Source organism: Rhinoraja longicauda, chromosome 28 (assembly GCF_053455715.1).
Source record: "Rhinoraja longicauda isolate Sanriku21f chromosome 28, sRhiLon1.1, whole genome shotgun sequence".
NCBI classification, from domain to species: domain Eukaryota; kingdom Metazoa; phylum Chordata; class Chondrichthyes; order Rajiformes; family Arhynchobatidae; genus Rhinoraja; species Rhinoraja longicauda.
In genome coordinates, this window is record NC_135980.1 from 5,906,318 (window position 1) to 5,924,192 (window position 17,875).

The 17,875-nt window shown below is 40.4% G+C and overlaps 1 protein-coding gene across 3 annotated transcripts in view; it reads right to left on the reverse strand.

Annotated features, from left to right (window-relative positions):
- The window catches only part of LOC144607015 (guanine nucleotide-binding protein G(q) subunit alpha), an 84,492-nt gene that overhangs the window by 25,091 nt on the left and 41,526 nt on the right, over positions 1 to 17,875 (reverse strand). For all 3 annotated transcript variants that reach the window (XM_078423550.1, XM_078423553.1, XM_078423554.1), the window contains exon 2: positions 12,756 to 12,940. In XM_078423550.1, the coding sequence (XP_078279676.1) occupies positions 12,756 to 12,940 (185 nt within the window). The remainder of the gene's footprint in view (positions 1 to 12,755; positions 12,941 to 17,875) is intronic.

Consider the following 17,875-nt stretch of genomic DNA (forward strand, 5'->3'; position numbering starts at 1 on the left):
CCTCAACAATGGGTTTTCCCCTCCCCTAAAACTTGGCTGACCTTGCACCAGTTTCCTCCCCTACTCCCCGTCCACTTGTACCATTTACAACGGATGCACAATTTGCAACTTTACTATCCCAAAGTTTAAACATTTGCAACTCTTTATCCTTCTAGCCTCTCACCAGTCTCTTTGGCCTTTGTCCAATGATTTGCCCATCAAATAACTTCCTTGCCTGTGTTTACCTGTTAATGATGCTAATTTGTTTTAATCATAATTTTCCTAATTGTATTTAAATTACCCAGTTAAATTCTGCTTTTGGTTGATCAGGGCAAAAAGGTATAGCGGCTAGTTTCAATCACAAATCTTAGTACTGTGAAGCTTGCATCTTATTATGAACACTCCTCCTCCCCCTCAGGTTCCCCTCAGGTTCCCCTCAGGTTCATTAGTATCCTTCCATAGCCATATTTATGCCAGTTGGTAGGTTAATTGGTTACTCTAAATTATGCTGAGCCTGAGGATGATGGGAAAATCATGGAGATAATGATATATGGAAGAGTTTACTGAGAGATAAGGGAAATGGAATTGATGGGATTGCTCCGAGAATTGGCATTAACTCAACAGGTCAAATTGCTTCCTTCTATCTGATGAAAAATCAGCCGTTTACATTCAACCAACACCTTTTGCCATATAAATCACCACAAGAAATATCACTGGCATTAACATTAGCAGTGGCAGTAGATTGGATGAACAAAATTTAATTCAAGGAGGTTGATTTTAGTAAGCAATATAAAGAATTGGTAAGATAATTTCAGAACTAAGGGACTCGGCAGCTGTCTGCACAGCTGCCAAATGTGAATCAATTAACATCAGGCATGCACAAGGGATATAACCATAAGTGTGCAAATGTCTGTTTTTTCTGAAAACAAAGTCAAATATTTTAAAGCATTTGGCTGGATTTGGGGTCAATACAGTCAAGATTAATAGTTCAACCAGTGGGAAAGAAATATAATTTTAGGAGATTGGGCTACAATAGCTCCTGGAAAGACTGAACTTGGAGATCAAATGGCAAATGTGAACTATTGTTCGAATGACAAGTGAGACTCCATTTAAGACAAAAATAGCGGACCTCACCATTCCCCAGGCAGACACTGATTTATGTATTTCTTCATGCTATGTCCCACAATTTGGGCTACTGACCTGAAATTGAACTGTTAATCAATGCCTTGAAAAAGGTTACATGAAATTCTTTTAAAACTGAAAATACATTTTATTAATTGTTGAGTGGCATTGAGAATTAAAACGTGAAACAGGCTAACATTCAGAAATTTGCAGTTGAGCTATATTCATGATCAAACGCACTACTTTCTGCAATTACCAAAACCACAAATACTGAGACTCAATGAATATGCTAAACTGCCACAGCAAAGCTGGGGCAGGAATTTACAGTAACCAAGTGGATTCAAATAAAGAACAGTACAAATAAAGAAAAAAGATGGAAAGTCATTACTTACTTTAGAATTTTGGGTTACCTTTCAACTATACCACTTAAATATAGTAATTTTGAAGGGCCATCATACTTGGGACAAACATAATCAAGAAACCTCTAAACTATCTAGCCTAGCTCCACTGATGGAGCTCACTTGGATTTTACAGATGAGGATAATGCTAAGTACAGAACAGTGACATGGTTTTGTGACAGGCACATGGCAATATTTACCAGATTTCTAGAATCATATGAATACCATTTGAACTGGTGCTTTCAGACAAGGAGTTGTGGGAATTTTAATTATTCTGTACTGTTTCAGAAAGTATGCATGGTTTGATTGCTTAAAAACCTGAGTATTTTTCACTGTAAAGTCTTCAGGCACAACCATCTTCAGCTGCTTTATCGATTATCTTCCCTCTATCAGAAGTGGATAATTGTTGATCACAGTGATCAAGTCTATTCACATCTACTACAATAACAAAGCAGTTTATGTCATGTGCAGTATGACTTGGTTAATATTCACGCCTGCTCTGATAGTGATGAGTTAAATCAGTACTGCCGAAGTGGCTGACAATGATCAGGGCAAGAAAAATTAAAGAGTTGGGTATTCAAATGGAAAGTGACTCACCACATGACTTCCTAAAGCCTTATTATCAATACAGAAACACACTCCCTCATTCTAATTGTGGGGTTGGGTGTCGCTTCAACAACACAGCTCAGCTTTCTAGCACCTCAGTTCACTATTTAGTAATTTCACTTTTGGCACAGAGAGCAGCGTTTTATTCCATCTATATGCATATACTGCAACCTCCCACCATAGGTTCTTTGACCTTCTGAACTGAAGACTTTCATCTACAAAGGCAAAGGTAGTAATTAATTAGCAATGTTCCCCATCTCCATTGCTTTGAAATATGAAGCATTGCATCATCATCAAGGTAATTGCTGAAGCTCAAAAAGGACAGAGTGCCTGTAGTACAAGGAGTGCTACCATTCAAAGCAGTGGACTCACTACTACCTTAAGGGCACTGGGGATGGGCAATAAATAATGCCTGCCTTTCAGCACCGGAGACGCAGGTTTGATCCTGACTACGGGTGCTGTCTGTATGGACATTTTACGTTCTCACCGTGACCGCATGAGTTTTCTCCGAGATCTTCAGTTTCCTCCCACTCCATAGACATACAGGTTTGTAGGTTAATTGGATTGGTATAAGTGTAAAATTGTCCCTAGTGTATGTAGAATAGCGTTAGTGTGTGGGGATCGTTGGTCGGTGCAGACTCGGTGGGCCTGTTTCAGCGCTGTATCTCTAAACTATAGATTTGTTTTTAGAGATACAGCACAGAAACAGGCCCTTCGGCCCAGCGAGTTTGCGCCGCCCAGCGATCCCCGCACATTGACACTATCCTACACCCATGAGGGACAATTTTTTTAACATTTGCCCAGCCAATTAACCTACAAACCTGTACGTCTTTGGAGTGTGGGAGGAAATCGAAGATCTCAGAGAAAACACACGCAGGTCACGGGGAGAACGTACAAGCTCCGTACAGACGGCGCCAGTCAGGATCGAACCCGAGTCTCCGACGCTGCATTCGCTGTAAGGCAGCAACTCTACCGCTGCGCAACCGTGCCGCCTATAAAAAGTTGTGTCTGATCAGGGAAGACGGTAGAACAGCAATGGCAGGTATTCCTGGGAATAATGCAGAGGTTGCAGGATCAATTTATTCCAAAGAGGTGGAAAGACTCTAAGGGGAGTAAGAGACACCTGTGGCTGACGAGGGAAGTCAGGGACAGCATAAAAATTAAGGAGAGGAAGTATAACATAGCAAAGAAGAGTGGGAAGACAGAGGATTGGGACTCTTTTAAAGAGCAACAAAAGTTAACTAAAAAGGCAATACGGGGAGAAAAGATGAGGTACGAGGGTAAACTAGCCAATAATATAAAGGAGGATAGCAAAAGTTTTTTTAGGTACGTGAAGAGGAAAAAAATAGTCAAGGCAAATGTGGGTCCCTTGAAGACAGAAGCAGGGGAATTTATTATGGGGAACAAAGAAATGGCAGACGAGTTAAACCGTTACTTTGGATCTGTCTTCACTGAGGAAGATACACACAATCTCCCAAATGTTCTAGGGGCCGGAGAACCTAGGGTGATGGAGGAACTGAAGGAAATCCACATTAGGCAGGAAATGGTTTTGGGTAGACTGATGGGACTGAAGGCTGATAAATCCCCAGGGCCTGATGGTCTGCATCCCAGAGTACTTAAGGAGGTGGCTCTAGAAATAGTGGAAGCATTGGAGATCATTTTTCAATGTTCTATAGATTCAGGATCAGTTCCTGTGGATTGGAGGATAGCAAATGTTATCCCACTTTTTAAGAAAGGAGGGAGAGAGAAAACGGGTAATTATAGACCAGTTAGTCTGACATCAGTGGTGGGGAAGATGCTGGAGTCAATTATAAAAGACGAAATTGCTGAGCATTTGGATAGCAGTAACGGGATCATTCCGAGTCAGCATGGATTTACGAAGGGGAAATCATGCTTGACAAATCTACTGGAATTTTTTGAGGATGTAACTAGGAAAATTGACAAGGGAGAGTCAGTGGATGTGGTGTACCTCGACTTTCAGAAAGCCTTCGACAAGGTCCCACATAGGAGATTAGTGGGCAAAATTAGGGCACATGGTATTGGGGGTAGGGTACTGACATGGATAGAAAATTGGTTGACAGACAGAAAGCAAAGAGTGGGGATAAATGGGTCCCTTTCGGAATGGCAGGCAGTGACCAGTGGGGTACCGCAAGGTTCGGTGCTGGGACCCCAGCTATTTACGATATACATTAATGACTTAGACGAAGGGATTAAAAGTACCATTAGCAAATTTGCAGATGATACTAAGTTGGGGGGTAGTGTGAATTGTGAGGAAGATGCAATAACGCTGCAGGGTGACTTGGACAGGTTGTGTGAGTGGGCGGATACATGGCAGATGCAGTTTAATGTAGGTAAGTGTGAGGTTATTCACTTTGGAAGTAAGAATAGAAAGGCAGATTATTATCTGAATGGTGTCAAGTTAGGAGGAGGGGGAGTTCAACGAGATCTGGGTGTCCTAGTGCATCAGTCAATGAAAGGAAGCATGCAGGTTCAGCAGGCAGTGAAGAAAGCCAATGGAATGTTGGCCTTCGTAACAAGAGGAGTTGAGTATAGGAGCAAAGAGGTCCTTCTACAGTTGTACCGGGCCCTGGTGAGACCGCACCTGGAGTACTGTGTGCAGTTTTGGTCTCCAAATTTGAGGAAGGATATTCTTGCTATGGAGGGCGTGCAGCGTAGGTTCACTAGGTTAATTCCCGGAATGGCGGGACTGTCGTATGTTGAAAGGCTGGAGCGATTGGGCTTGTATACACTGGAATTTAGAAGGATGAGGGGGGATCTTATTGAAACATATAAGATAATTAGGGGATTGGACACATTAGAGGCAGATAACATGTTCCCAATGTTGGGGGAGTCCAGAACAAGGGGCCACAGTTTGAGAATAAGGGGTAGGCCATTTAGAACGGAGATGAGGAAGAACTTTTTCAGTCAGAGGGTGGTGAAGGTGTGGAATTCTCTGCCTCAGAAGGCAGTGGAGGCCAGTTCGTTGGATGCTTTCAAGAGAGAGCTGGATAGAGCTCTTAAGGATAGCGGAGTGAGGGGGTATGGGGAGAAGGCAGGAACGGGGTACTGATTGAGAGTGATCAGCCATGATCGCATTGAATGGCGGTGCTGGCTCGAAGGGCTGAATGGCCTACTCCTGCACCTATTGTCTATTGTCTATTGTCTATTGATTATAACCAAGTTAGGTAAAGGGAAAGTTACAGGTGCATGTAAAATCTAGATTTTCATAATGCATTTGATAAAAGTTCACAAATTTAAGGAAACTGAGGGTTCCTTAAAGACTATATTCGCATGAAGAAAGCAGCTGCTAGTAGGGGAAAAAAGTAATTCTCAGGTTGGTGGACAGTTACTAAAGATGATGCCATAAAGATAATTAATGAACTATCAGCTCAATTATTTGCATCAATAATGTTTTGTAAGTGTTCTAGACAGGTTCAGTGAGTAGAAAAGGCAGATGCAAAATTACGTTGGTTGAAGTGATATTATTCATTTGGCGAAGATGGGTATAAATATTTATTTAAATAATGATACAAATCAAATTTGTATAATGGGAAATCTGAGAACATTGATTGATAAAACAAAGAAAATATAAGAACCTGTGGCGGTCCCTGGGTATCAGGCCACTCCTAGGGTCAGCCCCCTCGGCACTTGACGGACAGGCTTAAGGGGTTAAGACTCAGCTCATTGGGGGGAGTGGTTTATCCACAGGTGGATTTCGTTGTGAGTGGAGGCTCACAGCCAAATAAAGAACTTTCTAAACCTGCCTGGCGTCCAGCCTTTTTCTGGCTTCCGCCAGGCCACTACATTGGTGACCTCAACGTTCATCACACTGGCGCCTGTGCCCACGTCTCGTCATGGGACCTTCCACCCGCACGTCCCTCCTGCTCTGGAGGACTGCCAGTTCGTTTTTCTGTGCAGGGACGCTCATCGGACACCTCTCCAGCGGCCGTACGAGGGCCCCTTCCGGGTCCTGCAACACGGCTCGTCCACATTTGTCCTGGACATGGGGGGTCGCAGTGAGACTGTTTCGGTTGCACGGCTGAAGCCGGCACACGTGGACATTCATCGGCCGGTGCCGGTTGCGCAGGCCCGCCCGCGCGGTCGCCCTCCGTCCACGTTACCCCCGCCGGTGTCTGCTACGTCCCCTCCACCTGTCGGTCGGTCGCTGGTCCCTGTGCCGGGCGTGGTACACACCCGGGCTGGTCGCCACGTGCGCCCTCCTGTCCGCTTCGTACCTCCGGTTCTTGGGGGGGGTGGGGTCCTGTGGCGGTCCCTGGATATCAGGCTACTCCTTGGGTCAGCCCCCTCGGCACTTGACGGACAGGCTTAAGCGGTTAAGACTCAGCCCGTTGGGGGGAGTGGTTTATCCTGAGGTGAACTTCGTTGTGAGTGGAGGCTCACAGCCAAATAAAGAACTTTCTAAACCTGCCTGGCGTCCAGCCTTTTTCTGGCCTCCGCCAGGCCACTACAAACCAGTAATCAGGATGAAAGCTGCAAGTTGGCATAATCAGATTAGAGTTCAATATAGAACTAGGGAAGCCTTGTTGCAACCATTCGGGACTGAAGAATACCACATTTGAGGCACTGTGTGTAGTTTTAGTTGCCTCATTGAAATAATACTCTCCTTGAAAGCAGAATGCCTAATTCTTGGGATGAGGGGATCATCTTTTTGGAGGAATGCAAGTTTGGAATAATTGTTAATCTTAATGAAACCCAAAGGCTATGAAAGGTTTGAAGAGGGAATTTGCTGACAGGCTGGATTTTCAAGTTGAAGGGATTAGAATGATAGGGCATAGGAATGATTACAGCATAATAGGAAGCGCATAATATACTATTCTATTGTTTGAAGATTCCTATAGTTCAACAGGGTTGGTCAATCAAGAAATGACTTGATGTGCAGATCAGCTTGGATCTTATTTTGAGGAACACCAGAGTGGCAAATGTGTGACTTACCAATACTTATATTTGGTATTGCTTTATTATTGGCATGTATACAAAGAGAGTGAAAAACTTTACTTTGCGTGCAATCCTGGCAAATCAATTAAAATATTCAAGAATTTCCCTAAATTGTTGTGGTGCAGTGCCTTTGTGTTCCTGTTAAATCACAGTTCAATAAAATGCGACCCAACCAAAGTGGCCTGGATTTGTTTTTCTGCAGTTTTATCCAATATAGTGTGAAGCACTAAAAGAATTCAAAACACTATTTTCAAGATGAGTTGCAATTATTGATTTCATCTCAAAGACGGTGAGGAAAAGTCCTGGTGAATTAATACCATTGTTCAGCATGACATATGCACCAACACGAAAGAAATGAGCATCAGGTTCTCAAAGTTAAACCCAAATTCCACAGTGGGATAAGGTACAGCTTGCAAATCAAGTGACCAAGCTACAAAAACACTACAGTTTGAGACACAAGGAGCATGAGCGAATCCAAGTGCTTAATGGAGAGAATGAAAAGGATGAACATTTGACACTTGAAAATGGCTTACACTGAAATTATGCTAGATGTACAATGATCAAACTGAACAAATTCAAATCTACCCACCTACTCTTCAACAAACTTAAGTTCATTCTGGGGCTCATGTTGTCGACCTCCCCGTGGTGAGCCCTGTCAACTGACCTCAGTCAGCCGAACGACAACAGAGACAGCAGAAGCAGAAGCAGCTTCATAACTTCTGTTGCCTCAAATGCAAGAAGATCATTCTGCCAAGAGTACACTAATACAGCAACAATTAAATTTGTATTGGAGATTGATCATAAAGTAATGGCAGATGTACAATTCTCACACAAGTCAGCTTTCATTCCTTCCAAGCAAGAGGTATAACAATTTAACAAAAATGGAATTTTCTTAACATTAAAATACAAGAAGAATTATAGAACTCGAGTACATCTTACTAAAGGTAAATAAAATGCGAACACAAAAAGATATGTAGTCTCACTAAAGAGTGCAAAAAAGTGCTGAATTGCTTTGTCTCTAGTATTATGATTCCCATATAATTTTAGGAGGCAGATTTGTTGAATTCATTTATTTTGTTCCATCTAAATGTCCTGCAGGGCAATAGCTAATCCTCTGTTATACGACATGCACACATATTGTGCTTAGTTGAATGAACACATGACAAAATATCAAAAATATTACATCTCACATTTGATAAATATTTATTTGCTTTTATGCACCATTTACAAACGCACTGCACCACAACAGTTCTTCAAATCTTTCTGTGAAATTTTTTTCAGCTGTAGAATCTATACAATTGCCGAAACATCTTATCAAATAACTACTACTGAAACACTACACGTCATGATAAGTATTAAAAGTGATCACAAAATACTTGAAATGCAAATATTCACAGCTCACTAACATCCTTCAGGGATTGAATCCCCTGACATTCATTACTAGCCTGGATAATACGCAATTCCAACCCCAATGTGGTTTATTCTGAAGTGTTGTGCTGGAGTAACTCAGCGGGTCAGGCAGCATCGAGAGTATGTGGATAGGTGATAATTTGAGCAGTTTCCCAAATTCAAGAAAATATCCTATCAAAATTTCAAAAGAAGTCTTGCCAAAATATAACTGGCAAGTACCAGTTTCCTCGGCTACATCAATACTGTGAAATTAAAGTATTGCGCAATGTTACACAGATCCACAAGAACGGAAGGCAATCAACCCAAATTGCATTGCAGTATTTTCAAATCTCCTTCTGGGTAATTGCAATAAAAACACAAAATGACACATTTGATAGTGGAGACATCAATGGAGACATAAGGAACTGCAGATGAAAGAATCTTGCAAAGAACACCAAATGCTGGAGCAACTCAGCAGGTGAGGCAGAACATCGAGAGAACTCAAGAGATAGGCAAAAGAATTTGCAGATACTGGAATCTTGCATGGTCTCATACCCAAAACATCACCCATCCATGTCCTCCAGAGATACTGCTTGACCTGCTGAGTTACTCAGCACTCTTGTGTTCCATACTAATCAGTGTCATATACATATTATAGCAGCTAATAAGTAAATTCTCATTTCCAATGATGATTGTTTTGAGACAGCTGCAAATTGCTTATCTTATGCTACCCGAGTTAGAAATATTAACCATATCCATTACCACAAATCTTTTTTAATGCTTCAGTTAGATTGTTAATTTAGCAAGCAGCTGCAAGTTTCCTCTTTCATATGAAAATAAATAATCATTGGGAGAATTGTTCAAATCTAATGAGCAAGGATCTGGCAAATGGAGTATAATGTGGCAAAATGTGAAGTTGTCCATTTTGACAGAAATTTTAAAAAACTAGATGGCAAGAAATTATTGAGCTGAATTGTAATGTGATCTGCGTTGTCCGAATGCGAGATTGACACAAAGCTACCACACACAGTCAGTAATTAGGAAAGCTAAAATTGTTATGTTTTCTTGCTAAATGAATTGTACACACAAGTCCGTTGACACTGTCATCAGGCAAAGGTTTTGCTACATCTTGCGTGCATTATTTTCCTTATTTAGGAAGGATGATAACAGTATGAAAAGCAGTTAATGATGGCTTATAATACTGATAACTGGCATGGGTGGAATGTTTATGGGGAAAGGTTAAACAGACCAGGCTTATATCTAGTGGAATTTAAAACTGTGAGGAGATTTAATTGAAGCATATCCATGCTGTCAAAACCCCTCAAGATGTTATGTGGAGAGATTTATTATGGGATAACCTAAAACTAGAGAGGACAGTTTGAAAATAAGATGTTGTCAATTTAAGACGGTGATGAGAATTTTTTTGAAACTCTTTTCCTCAGGTGGAGGAAGTAGTCTTTAATTTTTTTAAAAGACAACTTTGGATAGATTCTTGCTAACCTATTGGTGGAATAATTACTGAGAGTAGATAGGAGTGTAGATTTGAAGTTACATTCAGGTAGAGCATATTCCAAACTTCGACTGGTATCCACTCGTGCATAAGTAAAAGGCAGAGTTAAAAACCAATTGGACTATCTTTTAATCAAATTGATGTTTAAACAAGATTGGCAGAGGGATGGGATAAAAAGCAGGAGTGAGGCAAGTGAGAGGCTCGAAGTCGATGAAAAGAAGTTTCATTGACAGGATAGGCAGTGGCTGGGCAGTAGGGAGAAAGGATTAACTTTATTTCAATACAAGAGGACCTACAACTCAGACGGATGAACTCAGGGGGTGGATAAGTACGTGCGACTGGTATGTTATGGCCGTGTGGGAAACCTGGTAAGGAAAGAACAAGACGAGCAACTTATAATTTCAGAGTATAGGTGCTGCAGGCAAGATAGAACTGGAGGTCAAAGACAAAGGTATTGCTTTTCTGATTAAGCTGAACGTCAAGGCAATCGTCCAAGATGACATTGTTGATGGCTCATCCAGTGAAGTTCTTTGGGTGGAGTTAAAAATAAAAAGGGGATGATCATTTTGTTGGGAGTGTACTAAAAGCCCCCAAATAGTCAACGGAAAATAAAACAAATATGTTTGGAGATTGATGGCAGTTGTAAGACTAATCGGTCAGTGTAGGGGATTTTAAACTTTCCTAATATATACCTAGTGGACCAAGGATCTAGTGGGAAGGAGGAATTGAAGGAAATTCACATTAGTCAGAAAATGGTGTTAGGTAAACTGTTGGGACTGAAGGAGGATAAATCCCCATGGTCTGCATCCCAGAGTACTCAAGGAGGTGGCCTGGGAAATTGTGGGCGCATTGGTGATCATTTTCCAATGTTCTATAGACTCTGGATCAATTCCTCACTTTTTAGGAAAGGAGGGAGAGAGAAAGGAGGGAGAGATTAGCCTGACATCGGTAGTGGGGAAGATGCTTGAGTCGATTATTAAAGATGTAACAGCAGCGCATTTGGAAAGCAGCGACAGGATCGGTCAAAGTCAGCATGGATTTATGATGGGGAAATCATGCTTGACTAATCTTCTGGAATTTGAGGATGTAACAAGTAGAATGGATAAGGGAGAGCCAGCGGATGTGGTGTATTTGGACTTTCAAAAAGCCTTTGACAAGGTCCTACACAAGAGATTCGTGTGCAAAATTAGAGTACATGGTATTGAGAGTGGAGAATTGACATGGGTAGAGAACTGGTGTCAAGCAGGAAGCAAAGAGAAGTAATTAACAGGTCCTTTTCAGAATGGCAGGCAGTGACAAGTAAGGTGCCACAAGGCTCTGTGCTGGGACCCCAGTGTTAGATTAGGAAAAGGGGAGGAACAACAAGACCCGTGTGTCTTGGGATGAAGACACCTTGGGATGCGAGAGAAGAAATTTCGGGACCCCTAATATACATGAATCATCATTAGACATGGTGAGGAGCCAGATGAATGGAGGGGGGATAATGTTGTGCCATGGTTTAAGAAGAGCTGCAAAGAAAAGCCTGCGAACTGATGACCAAAGAGCCTAACAATTGGGTCGGTAAGTTACTGGAGAGAATTCTGAGAGATAAGATTATATGTGCATGTGGATAAGCAGAGGCCGATTAGGGATAATCAACGTAGCTTTGTTCGGGGGAGAACATCTCTCACCAATGTTGATGAGAGCAAGGCCATCGACATTGTCTATATGGACTTGAGCAAGGCTGTCAGAGTCAGAGTGTCATACAGCATTAAAAGAGGCCCTTCAGCCCAACTTGCCCATGCCGACCAAGATGCCACATCTACACGAGTCCTACCTGCCCATATCCCTCTAAACCCTGTCCAAATGACTTTTAAATGTTGTTATAGTATCTGCCTCAACTACCTTCTCTGGCAGCTTAATCTATATACCCATCTGTATGGGAAAATTTGTCCCTCGGGTTCTTATTAAATCTTTCCCCCTCACCTTAAACTTGTGTCCTCTGGTTGTTGATGCTCCTACTCTGGGTAAGGTGTTTTCTAACTGTATGCTATGACTAATGGTGTGCCTCAGGAATTGGTGTTGGCCCATTACTGTTTGTGGTTTATGTCAGCATTTAGATAAGAATGTACAAGGCATGATTAGTAAGTTTGCAGATGACAGATAAAATTGGTGTTATCGTAGACAGTGAAGATGTATATCAAAAGTTGCAGCAGGATCTTGATCAACTCAGAAAAAGAATAACTAATGGAGTCTAGTGCAACCAAATGTGAGCTGTTGCTTTTTGGGATGCCAGGACAAGATTTTCACAGTGAATGTAATACACTGGGGAGTGTATTAGACCAGAAAAATCTAGGAGTACAGGTGCACAGTTCCCTGAAAGTGGCATCATGAATTCACTGAGTCGTTAATCCAGGGCACAGGAATCAAGAACCAAAGGACAACGGTTTAAGGTGAGAAGGGAAAGATTGAATAGGAACCCGAGAGGCGACTTTTTCCACTCATGGGTCTATGGAATGAGCTGCCAGAGGAGGTAGTTGAGGCAGGTACAATAACATTTAAGACACTTGGACGGGTATATGGATAGGAAAGATTTAGAGGGATATGTGTCAAATCAGAGCAAATGGGGCTAGCTGAGACGGGACATCTTGGTCGGCATAGACGAGTTGGGCCGAAGGGTCTGTTTCTGTGCTATATGACTGACTACAATTGAGGTGAGAAGCTCAGACTTATTTAAATGGCAAGGATTACAACTTTGTTCTAATTGTGTACACATTACAACAATTAAAAAATGGTGCCTCATTTTAACAAATTACCTTGTTTTGCTCATACTTGTACTGGATTTTAAGCGTTTCCATGGCTCTGTTCATCGACTGCATGGCAGTGAATATATTTTGGTAGACTAACTTAGTAAAACCCCGTTTGTCATCATCCGAATATCCACTTCCATGAATGATCCGCATCTGTTTGATGAATGTGCTCTTGCCGCTTTCTCCTGTGCCTAGAAAAGCAACAAGTCCATCGGGTCAGCACAAGATTTAAATTTAAATATTTAATTTCACAATTAATGTTATTACTTTATGAAAACACTGCACAGTTAACAATAAGCATTACAAATTATATAATGACCGACTTTATAATGATGCGCCCTTCATTAGATTTCTTTTCATGAACTGAGTTGTGTTAACATCAGATTAAAGATAAGTAACCGAATACCAACAAATAGCAAAAGGCTTGGATAGAGTGGATGCGGAGAGGATGTTTCCACTCGTGGAAGAATCTAGCACCAGAGTTCATAGCCTCAAAATAAAAGGATGTTCTTTTAGGAAGGTGATGAGGAGGAATTTCTTTAGTCAGAGGGTGGTGAATCTGTGGAATTCAATGCCACAGAAGGCTGTGGAGGCCGTCAATGGATATGCTTAAGGTAGAGAGACAGATTCTTGATTAGTACAGGTGTCAGGGGTTACGGGGAGAAGGAAGGAGAATGCGGTTGAGGGGGAGAGATAGATCAGTCATGGCAGAGTAGACTTGATGGGCCGAATGGTTAAATTCTGTTCCTGTCATTATGAACTTATGAACCTTCACCGTTAATTAGAATTTTCAAAAGTAAAATTGTTGGTTAACTGGAGTAATTAGTATGGTGGGTGCAAACACACCAAGCCCCCAAATATTCAAATCTCATTTCCACCAAGATCATATTTTCCTCATTTACCTTTGCTGTTTAAAATCTGGGACACGAAAGATTTTTATTTATCGTCAACAGTCAAAACGTAAACAAAAAAGACACTACAATTATAATCATTCACTTTCGATCCCAGCGAAATTGGCTGATAATAATGAATTTACCATATTGTAAATGAATACTTAAGATTTGAAATGATTTGATTTAATTCTGTGTCAAATTTGCTTTATTTCAACAGTGCAAATATAAGTGTACTCGATGCAATGCATAGAATGGCAAACCACCAAGTGTAAGAATCGGTTGTTGCTGCCAGCAATCACAAATATTCAATTCACATATTTGCTTGTACAACTACTCTCTCCTGAGTTGCAGGGACATTGATAATTATTTAAACTATTTTTGTCCCATTATGTTCATGGATATTTCTGTTCACCATCTCCTAAATATTACAGCATCAACAATAGGCTGCTGCCATGAACTGAAGAATCACAAATTATACATTTGATATTCAAAAAGTGCCTGGCATAAAATATTGATTACTAAAATTTACAAAAGATTAAGCAGAAGTCAGTATATTGGGGCTAAGCGACATATTTGATGTCGTAGGTCAGCTAATATAATTTCCACAATGTAATATTTTTAGTTTTCATCATCTCAAGTTGCTTGACCTCCAACGTTGTCAATAACTTTTGGCAACACTTCATCCGAAAAGCCAAATTTTGAAAAATAAATACGATAGAGTATTTTTCTCCCACCGTTCAACTAGCTAATATTTTGAAATCCTCAATGAAAGAAAATATCACCAAGATAGCCATATGATTATTTTTCAACTTGCATCACAGGGCAACTATGGCATAATCAGCACTGTTGTAAATATTGCATGCATTTCGACATTCAATATTAATTGCAATGAAAAGTCCCATCTTGAAATGCTACTAAATTTTCAGATAGTATTCTGTGCTCTCAAAGTGAAATAGACCCAAGCACAAGTAGACAATTCCAAGAGAGTGATAATCTTCTATTTGGATGCGTCAGGCAGTTCTGTATGAATTTGAAGGCTGAAACATCTGGCCTCCTTGCAACTGAAACAATGCTAGAATCTGCAAACCAGCATAGTTAATGGCGTAATCATCACCAACTGACTTGCTAATAACTAGAGGCAAATGTTTTTGATTTTAGCGGAAGGCAAATAATAATATTGCAGGTGTATTAAAACATGCATAAACGCCTTGTGATAGATCCACTGATTAAATACATGTATGCCTGAAAATATTAACAAATTTCAAGATATTTGAGAATTAGCATCCAACTCAAAACAACTTTTAATGTCTTTCATTTTGTTTCTATTTTAGTCATCCCCACGCAAGGGTTCTGCACATTCTGTAACATTTCTATTTCTGAAGTTTCTTTTTTTCATTGAATCGAGCATCTATACTGTACATGACGTTTTTCAAACTCAAGCAACAATTTCAATTTATGACAAAATATCGCTAGGTATACTCAGTGGGTATGCGCAGTAAAATATTATTGATTTCAGACCAAAGAACCAAATGAATAACTAAAAGCTTTCTGAAACGAGATTTAAGGCTCGAGAGAAATTCCCGGAATATATTTTAGAGCTAAGTGCCTGAAAGCTTTATGAAAGGAGATTTAGGCCTTGAGAAATTTTCAGAACTTATTTTAGAGCTAAATGCCTGGGAACTGCAGGAAAGTTGGACAGTGAATTTGCAAGCAGCAGCATATTCATATACTTCAGAGGAACTTAGATTGGTGATTAAACAGTGGCTTCCAGTTCAGAGTAGCAGGACAGCGTGCAGAGGCAGGTTTAGCCCCAGCATTCACCAAGGTAAAAATGGAGGTTGGACCATTGGATTTGTAGGATATCAGGAACCCTCTATTAATCCTCCTGGAGAATGTCAAGTTCAATCTGTCAGCTTCCTCAACAGCCAAGCCACAAGATTCAGCTGAGGTGAAGAGAGAGAGAGAAGGGTCTCGACCCGAAACGTCACCCATTCCTTCTCTCCCGAGATGCTGCCTGACCTGCTGAGTTACTCCAGCATTTTGTGAATGAATCGATTTGTACCAGCATCTGCAGTTATTTTCTTAGTATACCTACAGTCCAATATTTCAAGCATTTTTTTAAAAATCAATTATTTATTTGTTGCCACATAAACCTAATGTAAACTAACCTAATCTAACCTAACCTAGTTTAACCTTTCCTAATCTAATCTAACCTAACCTAGTCTAAACTTTGAGTTCATTAAATTTATAAAACTCACACTTCTTTATTTTTTCCTACGGCCTGCAAAAATGTGCCAAATATATAATGTGGCTCTCATGCTGAAAAGTTTGGAGGCTCCTGGGTTAGGTAAATGTACCTGAGAGAAAAATGTAGGAATTAAAGCAGTTTAGGGAAGAAGAACCCATGCTACAAGGAAGCAGAAGTAATTGACCTGTATCCAAAACACCACTCTCAACATGGACACATAAGCATGGCAAAAGTAAAAAGATAAAAAGATTGTCAGATTTACAAAGGGCTTCAAAGACTTGAATTTCAATAAAATTAGTTCATATTTACTTATTTTATTAGCTTGTAGTGTGAACCAATCAAGATATTGTGAAGTATTTTGATGGGTGGCTCCAGATAACAAACATAAAATAAGAAACGGGACTTAATCCAAACTTATGAGCCAACCCATTTAGGAACAAAATCAAGGACCAGTATTTCACATATTGGGCATAGGGATTCTGGTGCAAGCAAGTCACATTCCAAAAGAATGATAAAACAAGCTTTTGGGTTTGAATGACCTACTTTAGTTCACATATTCCTGTGAAAATGTAGAAATGTTTTTTATAAATAAAAACCTACCAGAACCTACATATCTGCAATCAATTGCAGTCACAGAATGAACTAAATCTGTTAAATGAATGATTGATTACACCAAACTGAATTCTAACAAAACAGGAACTCTGTGGAAAAGCAAAATATATATCAGTTACCATTTAGATAAGCCATCATCATACACATGCATAATTTATGTTAAGTTACGTATCTGAAAATCATACTTGGAGCTATTCCAACATCAGAAATTCACGACCATTCACGACCACAGGCGGCACGGTAGCGCAGCGGTAGAGCTGCTGCTTTACAGCGAATGCAGCGCCGGAGACTCAGGTTCGATCCTGACTACGGGTGCTGCACTGTAAGGAGTTTGTACGTTCTCCCCGTGACCTGCGTGGGTTTTCTCCGAGATCTTCGGTTTCCTCCCACACTCCAAAGACGTACAGGTATGTAGGTTAATTGGCTGGGTAAAATGTTAAAAAAATTGTCCCTAGTGGGTGTAGGATAGTGTTAATGTACGGGGATCGCTGGGCGGCACGGACTTGGTGGGCTGAAAAGGCCTGTTTCCGGCTGTATATATATGATATGATATGATCATCTTTTCTTTAAACCATATTAATCTTAAATCATTTTAGAAGAGCGAGCTTTGCATTCAAATCTTAAAAACACTAATTGAAGAAACACAATAGAGGAATAAGAGGAAAAAAAGGTACAAGCTTTACTGTAAAAATACTTGCTATTTGGTGATGGTTCATATCGGATCATGGCCTGGGCCAGTTAACATCCGGAATTTTTTAATTAATAGTTTATTTGTTGAAGAACTGACATGTACAATTGTTCAAACAAACATGACGGAGGAACTTGAGCTATGAGAAATTGTGCAAGTGAATGAGATGTGTCAATGGTACTCGGGTCAACTCAGATTTTGCACTTGGTACTTGAACAGAATGTAATGGACTAAATTATGATGAAATATGCTGGACCTTGTTTAATCATTCGCCAAGTAAACTGCTCCTCATTTTCAGAATAATTTGTCATCCCCAGATTGCATTGAAATTCCTTGATCACAAGAAGCTTAGAATAAATACACATATAGTAATGATAAGTAGAATATATACAATGACAAGTGCAAAACAGCAGATTGCAATGCAAAATGCGAGTAGCTAAAATATTACAACACAACAGAATAACTGAATGAATACACAGCAGCATCTCTGGGAAAGGTGTATGTGAGAAAGAGGTGATTGGTTCAGGAGTCTGTTAGCAGTTGGGAAGAAATTATCCTTAAATCTAGATGTCTGAACTGTCAAGCTCTTGTTTCTTCTTCCAGAAAGTAGGAGAGAGAAAAAAGGGAATGGTTAGGCATCCTTGACGATATTTCTAGCCTATAGAAACTAGAAATTGCAGATACT